Here is a 14,955-nt window from a genome sequence, read left to right as displayed (position 1 = left end):
TAGACATATCAGCTCTCTATACCAATGTTCCACAAGATGCAGCAGTAACAATTATTAAAAATGAATTATCAACAATGGATTTATCACAAAGTAGAATAGAATTTTTATCTCAATTGGCACATATAACATTGAGCATGAATTACTTTCAGTTTGACACGAGATACTATAAACAGATTAAAGGTACAGCCATGGGGGCTAAAATGGCCCCGTCTGTGGCGTGCTTGTATGTGTCTAAATTTGAAAACACTTTCTTATATACATCTACGTATTGGAAGGATTTTCTCTTTTGGAAACGCTACATAGATGATGTTCTGGCAGTATGGATAGGACCACCCACTGATCTTCCCAAGTTTTTGGAGTGGCTAAATTCCTGTGACAGTAACTTACAATTCATCATGTGCACAGATTCGAGACAGGTGTCATTTTTGGACATTCAGATAAGTTTACACCAAGGAAGGTTTTCCACCACTATCTTTCGAAAATCCACTGACAGGAACAACCTCTTGGAGTACAGCAGTTTTCACCCTAGGCATTTGAGAAACAACATTCCGGTGGGGCAGTTTTTACGCCTTCGGAGATTTTGCACCACTGTTCAGGATTATGTCTCTAAAGCTCAGGATATGAAAACACGTTTTATACAAAGAGGGTATCCTCCTCCAGTGGTTAAAAAAGCATACAAGAGGGGACTTTATGCAAATAGATCGTTGCTTCTGAATCCATCTTCCACACAAGAAGAGGATACTCTAGTATGTGTCCTCCCCTACTCTGTTCGAGCATTTGACATTAAGAGAATCATTAAGAAGCACTGGGGCATCATGCAATATCATCAGGAATTTCAACATACACCCAGGTTTGCATTTTCTAAACAGCGCAATCTTAAGCAGCAGTTGGTCCATTCTCAATTTATTAAACATCCACCAGTAAGAATATTAGGGCAGCATACCCCATGTGGGCACTGTAAGATGTGCAAGCACAGTGTTACATTACAGCAAATGGCCATGCATTGCAACGGACTGAGCAAGATTCGGTGCCCACCAACAGATTGCGACTCCAAACAAGTGGTGTATGTCATCCAGTGCCCATGTCATTTATTGTATGTGGGATGCACCACCCGCAGCATTAAGACCCGAATAGGAGAACATATGAGTAGGATTCGCACCCGGGTCAAAGAGGCTCCTCTGGTTCAGCACTGGATAGAATACCAACATGAAACCACAGATCTTACATTTTCCATACTCAATGTCATCGAGTTAACTAGAGGGGGAGATGTGTCTCACATACTTTGGAAACAGGAGCAGAAATGGATTTTCACTCTGATCACATTGCACCCCAACGGATTGAATAGTGAAATGGAATGGATCGCTTTTCTGTGAATATCTTTTTATCAGGAAAGTTTCATTTTTACAGTCCTTCCAGTTTTTAATTCATACTTCAGTTTTTTTAATTCATACCTCAGTTTTTTACGCCATTTCTCAGCTTTAACAGTATTTTGATATATTCTAAATAAGATCGATCTGCTACGGATCATGACGTCAGTTACATCTCTGACATTTAGGAAGCTCCTCCTACTTTTTCCATTCAAAAGGGTAGGTGCCGCTGTGCTTCTTTCTGGCAGTTAAGAAATTTTTGTGTACACTGACAGCGTCTCTCGGGTGGTATGTATCAACCCCCCTTCATGTAGCAGCCTGTAAAAGTATGTTTCAGTTTTGCCGCGGGGTGGATAGTGACACCTCACCTCACCATCGGCTTGTTGTTACACTTTATTTTTTAGATACAGTTTCATCACGGAGTTTAAAAGCATATAAGTTTTGAACTATTGATTACTACTGCAAGTCATGTTTCGGGTCTCCTGAGGAAGGAATCGAAACGGGGCCACGTAGAGACCCCTCCATTTGTCAAAAGTCAAGCTGAGCTAAGTTTCAAAACCCTTATAGCTCTTGATGTTTGTGAAATAAGAAATAAGAAAATAGCAAGAAAGTATATTCACACAGAAGACTGCAAGATTGTAACCATTATTTATTTATTTATTTATTTATTCACTCTGGAATCCAACATGGAGCGTGACCAGCATTGAAACAGTTGCAATGACTGGAAGGTAAACTCTGGTATATCTTCAAGGGGTGAGCGTTCTCTCCTTGTAGAGTTTCACGTCTCTGAGTGACTCATAATTTGTTGGCCACAATCCATGTTTGGGTTTCCTGTCTGAATGTGAGGTCAGTCTATATTTTTGGATTTAAAGACTATACCCAAAGCAGAAAACCCTGGGCTATTGATTAAATGTATTTACAGATTCCTGCTTTTGGAATATACCAAAACTATTACCAAAGGGTTGAAACTTATCTGGCCGGTGGCCTGAATAAAACCTTTATTTTTGTTTCAAAGCCATTCTGACTGGGTGTTTGTTTGGGAGAATCTGCATCTGCCACTGGTCCACCTCTGTAATAAGTTTATCTTAATGCTTACCTCGATAAGAGAACCATTCCATCCAGTGCTTGAAATCTCTGAGGTTGCAGTCACATTCCCAGGGATTATCTCCCAGTTGCAGCTTTTGTAGTCTGACCAAGGGTTCAAAAGTTTCCCTGTCCAAATTTTGTAGCCGGTTTGATCTGAGGGAAAGCAAATGGAGGGCAGTGAGGTCATCAAAAACACCTGCGGGCAGCTGAGAGAGGCCATTGATAGACAGGTCAAGCCTACGTAGAAGAACTGTCCTCTGTAGAAGTGATTTCTCCAAGGCTCTTATACTGTTGTTTCTCAGATGGAGATCCGTCAGGTTTGCCAGGTCTCTGAAGACATCCTGAGGCAACAGATCCAGAAAGTTGTGAGAAAGATCCAGATAGTGCAGAGCAGAAAGATTAGCAAATACAGATCCCGTCAGTGTAGTCAGTTTATTGTTCAAGAGGAGGAGGGTCTGAGTGTCCAGGGGAATGTCTGAAGGAATTATGGTAAGGCCTAGACCACTGCAGTCCACTTCTAAGCTGCTGCTGTTGCACGTGCAGGAAGACGGGCAAGTAAGTAGTGTCTCTGCGGCACACAAAGACAACCAGCATGTAAGAACTGTGGAGAAAGAGAGAGAGAGTGTGTTATGATGCAGGAAGTGACATCAGAAAGGAGTCAAAGCTGCCGCGAGCAGCAGGTGGAAGATGCATCTTGCGCCGGCAAATGTTTCAAGAGGTACACGGGGGGCAGAGAGGAGAAGAAGAAATAGCGTCCTCGTGAAGATGGCACCCTGGGTGATCTATCCTCCCCCTTACTATGCCACTGTACAGTATATACTGTATGTCCTGCTTGTGTTACAGTCACTCAAAAAATGTTACTATTCTATAATTTATGTGCAATATAGTTGTCAAACTTTAGGCGACCTGTTATAAAATGAAAGGGCTAGTGTTGCAAATAAAGGGATTCATTAACATAGAAATGCAAATTTATAACCGATTGGATGAGCCATTTGGCCTTTATGTGCCGTCATGTTTCCCTGTTTCTTTAACTAGCAGTTTTGTCATTAACCCCTAAAAACTTAACTGCTCAGCACTAAATACTGGCCTAACCAGTTAACTTTTTAGTGGGCCAAAAAATGGATATTTACACACAAACACCCCTCCCCCCTCCTCTTTTCCTAAGCCATGGGAGATATTTCTGCTGCAGTCCGGAGCACTAAATGCTCTAATGCTCATAAAATTCCTATGAGCATAGGATCATTTAGTGCTCTGGGCCTTCTACCACGGTTCATAGACAACCCCGCGAAAGACAAAGGCGCGCGCCGACAACTGAGCGCAAGATGGAGATGTGCGCCAAAGAAAATTACAGTTTTTAGGGGATCCGCCGGGGGGTTTTGTTGGGGAGCCCCCCCCAATTTACTTAATAGAGATCGCGCCGGCGTTATGGGGGGTTTGGGGGGTTGTAACCGTCCACATTTTACTGTAAACTTAACTTTTTCCCTAAAAACAGGGAAAAAGTGAAGTTTTCAGTATAATGTGGGGGGTTACAACCCCCCAAACCCCCCACAACACCGCGCGATCTCTATTAAGTAAAGTGGGGGGGTTCTCCCCCATACCCCTTCCGTCGGAGCCCTAAAAACAGTAATTTTGTGCGGCGTGCACCCCCGCGCTGCGCTCAATTGTCTGGGCACGCCTTTGTCCCGGCGTGCTTTTGACCTGACACCCCATTCACAAGCCTCTTCACACTCCATAACTGAATGTGTGGGGAGAGAGAACTAGCACAGTTTGTGAGCCAGTCTTTTAAGGCAGGTTCTGCAACTAAAATTGTTCTCTGTGGACACTTCCCTGAAGGCTGTAGAGTTGGTGTTGGAAGCAATTTCAGGTGGAGTTGGAGTCAGTAAAAATGAATTGATTCCAGCTTCAAATAAAAATCATACCATATATTATAATGTTGTAAATTATAATTTTATATATTTATCTTGGATCTAAAGTTATATTTACTAGTATTTTAGATCCAGGTCAAAAAGTTTAAATCCTAATAATATCAGTAGCAGTCAGATTCGGACAATAGAAAAATAGAAGAGTTGGAATCAAAGATTTGCAGCCTCTTTTACAAAGCCGCGCTAACGGCCCTGAAGCCCATAGAGATTTAAAGGGCTTTGGGGCTGTTGCCGCGCAGCAGCCGCTAGCACGGCTTTGTAAAAGAGGCCGTTTGTGTACCATCTCCACAGCCCTGCTTGCATGGAGTCAGTCAGGGAGATGTTTATTAATAATAATAACAATAATAACTTTATTCTTTTATACCTTCATGACCAAAAGTTCTAGGCGGTTTACACTAAAAAGAGCTGGACAATCAGCGAAATACAATAATTACAGTAAAAAAATACAAATATTTGTAAAATAGAATTTCAATAATAAAACTCTCATTAAGTAATAAACTTATCGAACAAAGTGGTCTTAATTAATTTCCGAAAACAGAAATAAGATAACATAACTTGCTGAATACCTAACCAAGATTGTTGCCTACCAGCTTGAAATGCTAGGGTCCTATCTAAGAAGGTCTTATCTAAGAAGATCTTATATTAGTTCGCCTGCCTTTGCTTCAAAACCATAACGGGTTCATCCCCAATTTACCTGTTGCGCCATTTTGTGTTTCCAGGCACCACTTGCACACGTAGTGCCTACCTGTTTGCCTTCCCCTCCCTGAAGGGCTGTGTCTACAAGAGATTCCTTGACAGAACACTGTCATTCCAAGCTGGCAAATGGAATAAATGTCTAACCACACTCATTTCTAGTGCACCCTCCTATCAATCCTTCAGGAAATCAATTAAAACCTATCTCTTTGATAAATTTCTCTGACCCCCTCCCTATTTTGTTACATCACTGAAATACCTGCTGTATCTCTGACATATTTCCAGTTATACATTACATTACATTAGTGACTTCTATTCCGCCTGTACCTCTCTCGGCCCACTAATGTAATTGAAATTTATTCCAATGTACTTGACAATTCTTCCTGTAACATCACTGTATATGTACAGTCTCTTCCTCTGTAAACTGCTCTGAACTGCTTGTGGTATTGCGGTATACAAAAATAAAGTTATTATTATTACACCCATTAATTTTGGGATAAGTAAATAAGTAGAAGTTTCTAGTTTCTCTTGATGATCTATGCAACACAAAATGAGGAAAAAGGTAAGCTAGAGACAATCCCGATATCAGCTTAAAGCAGATACAGGAAAATTTGAATAATACTCTTGCCTCCAAAGGCAGCCAATGAAGTAAACGATAATATGGAATTTCTTTTTTAAACCAAAAATCAATTGAACAGCTGTATTCTGAATTATCCTTAATTTTCTTAGATTTTTTGGGGTGCTGCTAAATAGATGATGTTACAGTTGTCTACAATAGATAAAACTAATGCCTGCACCACTAGTCTGAACGATAAAGGATCAAAATATTTTTTTATGGTTCTTAATTTCCACAATGTAAAAAAGCATTTTGTACCACTAAGTTCATGTGTTCTACTAGTGTTAATGTCGGTCTAGTTTGACGCCTAGAATTTTGATAGATTTAATAATTGGGTAGTCATGACCACTAAGATGAAGCAATGAGTTTGTTATTTTGTCATTGGTACTAGCCAAGAAAAGTTGGTCTTTTCCGTATTGAGTTTCAGTTTGAAATTAATTGTCCACTGTTCTGTCTGAGTCATAATAGAAGATATCTGGTTTAAAATTTCAGAGGTAAAAATATTTAGAAGGATTAAAATAGAAATGTCATCTGCGTATATATAAAATTTTACATTTAAACTCTGTAATAAATGTCCTAAAAGGGAAATGTGGATGTTGAATAAGGTAGGCAATAGCGGAGAACCTTGGGGCACACAAGATGGGTTGCTCCATGAATGAGAATAGTTACCGTCACAAATCACTCAATAAGATCTTTTCTTCAAAAAACCTTGAAACCAGTTCTAGACCCTTCTGAAAGTCCTATTGTATCTAAACAACATTTCATGATCTACTAGATCAAAGGCACTTAGGTGGTTGGCAATTAAACTTATTCATTTTCAAATGGGAAGTGGTTTGGGGTGGACCAGTGATCAGCAGTAAAAATCAGTTGTTGAATAAATAACTTATGCATTTATAACCAAGGGGTCCTTTGACTAACATTCTAACATTGGGCTTTCCCTTGCACTAAGCCCAGATTTACCACGTCACTTTGTAGGGCATTTATTTTTCTTTTTTGTGCAAGCTGTGCACTAATGTTGTCATTAGTGCATGGTACCTGCCAAAAATTGATGTGGGAGCAATTACCACCTCCTGTTTGAAGGTTATCCAGTCAGCCTGTGCTAATTCTAACACACTAGCTGGATAGTAGTATGCAAAAAAATCAACCTTGTCAAATCTTGTCTCCATATGGCTTATTTTTGTTCACTTGATATGTCTTATTCATGTGTCAAATTTCAGCGTGATTAGACAATATTTAGAGGTCAACCCAGTGTGCACCGTTTGCTTGTGTGATTGCGCATAATTAGTTTGTATGGTGTCATCTAGTTTGTGATCTGCACCCAAAAACTGGCTCCTTGGGAGGTCAGTCTGTCTGTCAGCTGTCAACTGCTAGACTGCCAGGTGGACTGGATGTTCTTCAGCTAACTTTTATCACTACAATGAAGGAAAACCTTTACCGGAAAGTTGGCATGTGAGTCAATGGTGGCGGTATGGGATCAAACCAGGATACCAACAAAACGCATTAGGAAGTTGAAGAAAGTACACAAATAAAACTGTTGCAGACATCTATGGTTTCTGTCCAAGCACCTAGCAGCACTTGCCTTTTCTGTTGATAGAATTGCACCGGAAACAAAGCTATAAATGGTGCAAAACTTACAGCATCCACCGTTGCCAGACATTCCATGATATCTCATGCATACCAATGAAACGGAACTTGTGACCTTTGAAAGTCTTGTAACACAGAGAACACAGTCGTTTTATGATCTCTTGATTGAAGAAGGATCAACAAAAGCGAAAATATTCCTAAAGAAACATCCCTATGAAATCTCTGTCCACTTCTTTCTGTGAAGGATACCTGTATATCACACCAATATAAAAACATTTTCCATTTCCTCTTTCCAGATTGACCCACACTGCTTCTTCCTTGCCTACAGATCCTGCAATTGACTGGCTTTAATATGATCTTTAACATATAATCAAAAAACAGCAAGGGAATATATTTATCCAAGGTGATACTTATAAATCACTGTTGTACTAATCACCTTTGTTTTACTTCAAACACAAATTACAACACAAGTTGATGTGGTTAAGTGAACACTCAGACCCGCAGCTGAGGTCCGGTGAAACAAGTTCACGGAGCAGCTGTTAAGGAGACCATCATTGTTGTTCACAGTCTCCTCCACCAAACAAAGACTAAATAACAACACATAAACTTGAAGAAAATAAAATAATAAATTTAACAACAACTTAACTTTGAATGGTGTGGATAATACACATAACTGCTCCGGGCTCCTCCATTTATTCACAATACCGACCCCCCAACCTAGGTTTCACCCGCTGGCTTCTTCAGGAGGGGTACTACAATTACAAGATGACTCAAATCAGCACTGCACCACACAGCTTGCTAACTTAATAAGCAATACATTTTGAAATACTCAATATAAACACTCTCTCTGCAACTTACCGGCACAAACACTCCATATTGCACACACACGCACTGCTGACAAGAGGAACTTCCCAGCAGGCCACGCTTTAAATACACTCCCCTTAGCTGATTTGAGTCATCTTGTAATTGTAGTACCCCTCCTGAAGAAGCCAGCGGGTGAAACCTAGGTTGGGGGGTCGGTATTGTGAATAAATGGAGGAGCCCGGAGCAGTTATGTGTATTATCCACACCATTCAAAGTTAAGTTGTTGTTAAATTTATTATTTTATTTTCTTCAAGTTTATGTGTTGTTATTTAGTCTTTGTTTGGTGGAGGAGACTGTGAACAACAATGATGGTCTCCTTAACAGCTGCTCCGTGAACTTGTTTCACCGGACCTCAGCTGCGGGTCTGAGTGTTCACTTAACCACATCAACTTGTGTTGTAATTTGTGTTTGAAGTAAAACTTTAACATATAATGCCACTCCCCCTCCTTTCTTCCTACCCTGATTTTCCTCTATAACTATATCCCAATCATGGTTCTCTATGAGCTACATCTCTATGGTTGCCACTAAATCCAACTCAGCTTCATCCATCACAGCCTCTAGATCTAGATCCTGGTTTTCCACACTTTGAGCATTAGCATATACTGCTTTCCAGACATTGTCCCCTTTTCCCTTTTGTGTAGAGGTATTTAGTGATTCACTTACCTGAGTGTAATAAAACTATCTGCCTACTTATCTCCCTTATTAAGAACTTGGCAAGATTTGGAATGACCTAGAAAGTTTTTTAAGCTTACTTGGGTCTGCAGAACTGGTGGAGGTGTTGGGGAGGATTGCAACTATAAGTGGATAGAATAGGGTAGATCTAAAGAGTTAAAGTGGAATGGAAACATCAGCTTAGAAAAAAAATCATGGCCTGTTTTGGGATGACTGTGATAATGTGAATTTCTTTAGATTTAAAGGAAAAAACTAATATTTTATTGTATCTCTGGTTAGCATTTTGAGAGTATTCATGCTAAATAATACAGAGTTAGGACCAATGATCCCTCTAAGGATTGATGAGGTGTGTGCAAAAAAAAATATGCATGAGCGACAAGTTACATACTCCACAAATTTATGAGTAGGCGCAGAGGCCGAGTGCCCGTGAGATTGGTGGAGGGTTAAATACTCAAAACTTAGAAGAATAACAATTTACTTAAAGTTTTTGCTTCGCCAGCTTTCTGGTGTCTTTACATACAGTGGCGTACCTAGCATATGTAACACCCGGGGCCCATCATTTTTTGGCCCCCCCCCCCCCCCCATCTGTATGAAAAACATGATTTTTAGTAACAAGCTACACGTCACACATGAGTACCTAGGAAAAGGCAGCATCTTACATATTGCAGTGAGCAGTACATCAATACACCCATTGTAAAACTAAACAAGCCAGACCAGCACAGATCAATCCTACACCGTCAATCCTAACAGAAAACCATGTCTTTCGAACACACAGAATACAGAAAACACCTTCGCCTAGTATGGAATATGTCATCACAAACTAACCCCTCCCCCTTTTACAAAACTGTAGTGTGGATTTTAGCCACGATGGTAACAGCTCTGACGCTCATAGAATTCTGAGCATCAGAGCTGCTACCACCACGGCTGGCGCAAAAAAACGCTCCACAGTTTTGTAAAAGGGGGGATAAAATAGAAATACATAGCTTCAACGCTCTAGCTCAGAGATGCCCAAACTTTTTGGGCTTGCGAGCTACTTTAAAATGACCAAGTCAAAATGATCTACCAACAATAAAATTAAAAAACACAAAGCACACTATACGCTGAGAAAATGTTAATTATCATTCCTATTCTGGTTTTTTTTCAAAGAGGTCAAGGTAGATGACTCTATGCATTGTCACCTCAGTAACAACCATACAAAAATAGACAAACATACCCCCCTTCCTTTTTATTAAACCACAATAGCAGTTTTTAGCGCAGTGAACTGCGCTAAATGCCCAGCGCTGCTCTCGACGCTCATAGGCTCCCTGTGCTAAAAAACACTATTGCGGTTTAGTAAAAGGGGGCTATAGTGCAAAATATAGACAGCATATATAAATTCAGACACATTTTGATCACTAAATTTAAAATAAAATCATTTTTCCTACCTTGTCTGGTGATTTCATGAGTCTCTGGTTGCACTTTCATCTTCTGACTATGCATCCAATCTTTCTTCCCTTCTTTCAGCCTGTATGTTTCCTCTCCTCCAGACCTCATTCCCTCCCCTAACTTTTTCTTCCTCTCTCCCTGCCCTTTCTTTCTTTTTTCTCTCTTGATGCCCCCTTTCTTTTTTTCTGTTTCCCTTCTGTCTCCCTGCCTGCCCCCTTTCTTTCTCCCCACCCTCCACAAAGCCACTGCTACCACCATCGGGGGAAACAGGCCCCAAAGCCACCGCTACGGCTGCCCCAAGCTCTCTGCTTCCCACTGTCGGGCCGACCAGCATTCCCCCGACATCAATTCTGCCGTTGGAGAGGAAGTTCCGCCCAGCCAGGCAGCGATTGGCTGGCCCGAACTTCCTCTCTGACGTTAGCCTTAGGGGGGGTGCACAGCCGGCCAGATCCGGACCTGGCCGGCTGTGCACCCCCCTAAGACTGCACCTGGGGCGGACTGCCTACCCCTTGGTACGCCACTGAAGACGTGGCAGCGGCTCCTCTCACGAATCCCCACCAGCGTCGGAAGTCCGATGCAGTCGGGGATCTTGAGAGGAGCCGCCGCTGCATCTTTCCACTTAAAATATCCTAAGGCGAGCAGGGCAGACTGCTGCCGCTTCCTCTCACCTCTGCCCGCAACACGAGCTGAGCGACACGAGAAAACGTATGAGCGACGCCACTGAAAATAGTGAGCGATCACTCATGCGCTCAGCTTAGAGGGAACATTGTTTAGGACTCGTTAAGTTATCATAGAGATTCCATATTAGCTGCAGTGACTAAAAGACATGAAAAAAACCTGATGAAATATGAAGTGTTTTGATGCCAGTTTGGTAGTTTTGTTTCATTTTTATTTAAAGCAAATGTACTGTCTTAGAACCATGGCCAAGGTTGGTAGAGATGACTGAGCTTAAAGTTTGTGTCATTATTCTGAGAACCTCTAAAGTTGCTTTGAGCACTAGATATATGAAACTTAAGACTTTCAAATTTGAATTGAATGCCAGAGATTCCAAAATATACTTGTTTTTTTAACCTTGAACTAAGGAGATCTGTGGAAAATTAGTGTTTTGGAACTATAAATTGTATGAAAAGGCGGTTAATAAGTCCCAATAAATAAATACTGGGCCCACTGTCCACAGTGACTCCCAGATATTTAATACTGGGTTCATATTCAGTCACCAGCATTAAATATCTAGGTCACAGTTCACTCACTCACACATAGCTGGCCAAGCTGATATTCAGCAGTTGGTCGGCTAAGACAAATCAACTTAAGAGAGACCCGCCTAAAAAAAGCCAGTCTATAATAGCTTCGCTGGCCAGCTTCTGAATATTAGTGGTAACCAGTTATGTCATGCGATATAGCCAGTTACCGGCCAATCTGGCAAACTGGATATTCAACAGGAGACAGCCGGCTATCTCCCGCTGAGTACTGGCAGATAGCTGGCTAAGTGGTAGGAATGATAAGCAGTAGTACTGATGAATATTGGAGGACTCTGGCCTGGATGCACAAAACTCACTGTTCGTTTAACGATCATCGCTAAACCAGTTTTATCTGAATTCATTTTTTCATATCTATAACATAAAGTTTCCCACCAAAAGGAAAAATTAAGCCTGTCCCACGCTTTGTTTTAATTGATGTAGCATCAAAGTATCTCAGCTATCAATGCACAAAATGGGCAAATCATAGTCTTTTCCGTAGTTTGCAGCAGCATCCGATCATATGTAAATACATTACAACGAGCTCATCAGTATTAAAATGAGCACTCCAATCGATGTCCACATGATGCACAAAATGAAGCGCCAGTTTTTTATGCTCTGAAATCTCCAACAGGTCTGGAGGTGCCGAAAGCGTTAAAAAAGCCAGCTTTTTCTTTTTTTTTTTTTTTAATGGGCACAGATATGTGCATATACTACACAAGGCTAATATCTGTCCCTATTTTTTTTTAAAAGTCATGCTGCCCCCCCCAAACAACAGACCCCCCTCCCAACAACAGTCCTTGAACATTTAAAAAAAAAAAAAAATCAGTAGGAAGAAAGCCCACTCCCATAGGAAGGGCCTACGGTATCTGAACTGATCAGCGTCTTAGGCCCCTCCCAGTACAGATGGCTGAGACAGGAGGGATTGGGCTTCCCTCCTGCTGGTTTTTATTTTTAGATTTGGGGGGAACCATCATCAGGGGGGGGGTGGCACGACTTTTTTTTAATGGGTTCTAGCAAGCAGGGCCCTTTTATAGCTCGTTCCAGTTTGGAAATGGGTAAATTCCTGCACTGTGACAGAACAGTCCAGCTGAATTTAATTTAGGAGGTGGGCCTCCTGGAATTTCACGTGTCCCATCCCCCATTTCCACCCCAGATTGTATGCCTGGATGATACAGTATTTCTCATCAGACTGGAGGAGGAGAGAGCAGGGACGTACCCGCAGGCCTGGCCTGACCCACCCAGTTTGGGCTCAAGCCCCCCCCCCCATTCATCCAGCAGCCACAGGCCATCGGCAGCGGTACCTATATGATACCAGCAGCCAACCTAGAAGTCTTCCCTCTGACATGTTTTCGTTTTGCAGCAGAGGAGAGGCATGTGGGAACCACTGCTGGCAATCTGAAGAACCAGAAATGCTTCATGAGCTGGGGGGAGGCGGTGTGTGGGAAGGGAGGGAAAGAGATGCCCACCCACTTTGAGCTCATGCCTGCCCAAAATTAGCTGTCTGGCTACACCACGGGTAGAGAGATGTTCCTTCAAGGTTTACACTCAGCAGTGCACTGTTGGCCAGCAGAAGTCAAGGGTCACCATTTTAGTAGTAGTCATCTCTCCTGACACCATTTGTCCCAATGGATAAGAACATAAGAATTGCCGCTGCTGGGTCAGACCAGCGGTCCATCGCGCCCAGCAGTCCGCCCACGCGGCGGCCCCCAGGTCAAAGACCTGTGCCCTAACCGAGACCAATCCTACCTGCGCTCGTTCTGGTTCAGCAAGAACTTGTCCAACCTTGTCTTGAATCCCTGGAGGGTGTTTTCCCTTATAACAGCCTCTGGAAGAGCATTCCAGCTCTCCACCACTCTCTGGGTGAAGAAGAACTTCCTTACGTTTGTACGGAATCTATCCCCTTTTAACTTTAGAGAGTGCCTTCTCGTCCTCTCTGCCTTGGAGAGGGCGAACAATCTGTCTTTATCTACTGAATCTAATCCCTTCATTATCTTGAATGTTTCGATCATGTCCCCTCTCAATCTCCTCTTTTCAAGGGAGAATAGGCCCAGCTTCTCTAATCTCTCATTGTACGGCAGCTCCTCCAACCCCTTAACCATTTTAGTTGCTCTTCTCTGGACCCTTTCGAGTAGTGCCATGATAAAAGACTTGAACCTGCATCTTTTGTGCCAATACAGTGTTCCCCTGTGAATTTGCGGTTTGCTGACTCACTCACTCACAGTTTTCTCCGACCACCTCTTCCTGTAGCAAAATCGAGCTATATTGATTGGTGTAGCCCGACTTTACTACAGGAAGAGGCGGTCGGAGCAGACCATGAGTGATTTTCTTCACCCGCTGGTGCCCCAGCTGCCCTCTCCTGCCTCCCCTGCCTTTTGATAGGCAAAAAAAACACATTTGTGGTTTTTCAAAATTTGCGGGGGTTCCTAGAACGGAACCCCCATGAATTTGGGGGGAGTACTGTATATGTTTTAAAAATTGTGACAATAAACATGGTTTGACCAAGTGGCATAGCCAGAAGGCAGTTTTTGAGTAGGCCAACAGGTAGGTTGGATGGCCTCTAATTTCCTCTCTCCTCCTCTTCACCTGTTGCTTTTCTGCCCCCGCTTTCCTCCCATACTTAAATATTAAATGCCAAAGCTGGTGGGGATCCTAAAAAATTAGGGTTACCATATTTAAAAAAAAAGAAAACCTCGGATTCATAACCCTGCCCGGTTCTGCCTCCAGACCCTCTCCATTCCGCCCTCCTGCCCTGCCCCCAGAAAGCCTCCTCTCTTTGCAACAAGCTCCAGCCATGTCTGGAGGGCCTGGAGCATGCGCAAATGCATGCGATGTCTTCCGTGCATGCTCAGAGGCCAGAGTTTATAGGGGCTTTCCAAAACTCAGATAAACACCGGGTTTTGGAAAGTCCATCCAGGAGCCCAGAGTCCTCTAGAAAGAAGTTTTGCTGGATGTCTGGTAATCCTACTCAAAATGCCAGTGCTTGCCAGGCTTCTACAGTCTGTGTCCTGAAAATGGCAAGGATGTACATTATGAGTTTATCACAGTGGTCTCAAAATCATGGCCCGGGGACCACATGTGGCCTGCCAGGTACTATTTTGAGGCCCTCGGTATGTTTATCATAATCACAAAAGTAAAATAAAAGTTTCTTGATCATATGTCTCTTTAGCTATAAATTACAATATTATTATTAAGACTTAGCCAAAAGGAAAGATTTATAAACTAAAAAGAGTTTTACCCATGCAAAATTGTCATTTCTTTAACAAGACTTTAACTATTTTCTGAGGCCCTCCAAGTACCTGCAAACCCAGAATGTGGCCCTGCAAAGGATTTGAGTTTGAGACCACTGGTTTATCTTGTTGAGCGGATTGGATGGACTATACAAGTCTTTTTCTGCAGTCATCTAATATGTTAATATGTATGTCCTGCCAGCTGAGCATCAGCCCCTTCAGAAACCACAACAGTCAGCAGCTGTGCTCTGAACCACTGAC

The 14,955-nt window shown here is 42.2% G+C and overlaps 2 protein-coding genes across 8 annotated transcripts in view; one reads left to right on the top strand and one right to left on the bottom strand.

Moving 5' to 3' along the window:
* The window catches only part of CACNA2D4 (calcium voltage-gated channel auxiliary subunit alpha2delta 4), a 577,533-nt gene that overhangs the window by 349,165 nt on the left and 213,413 nt on the right, over positions 1-14,955 (top strand). The gene's annotated exons all lie outside the window — the stretch shown is intronic.
* Positions 1-14,955, bottom strand: part of LRTM2 (leucine rich repeats and transmembrane domains 2) — a 32,369-nt gene that overhangs the window by 5,745 nt on the left and 11,669 nt on the right. Inside the window, exon 2 of the mRNA XM_033951435.1 lies at positions 2,464-3,054. Within this exon, the coding sequence (XP_033807326.1) occupies positions 2,464-3,054 (591 nt within the window). The remainder of the gene's footprint in view (positions 1-2,463; positions 3,055-14,955) is intronic.

Source organism: Geotrypetes seraphini, chromosome 7, assembly GCF_902459505.1.
Source record: "Geotrypetes seraphini chromosome 7, aGeoSer1.1, whole genome shotgun sequence".
In the NCBI taxonomy this organism is placed as follows: Eukaryota; Metazoa; Chordata; class Amphibia; order Gymnophiona; family Dermophiidae; genus Geotrypetes; species Geotrypetes seraphini.
This window is presented reverse-complemented; position numbering and strand designations above follow the sequence as displayed.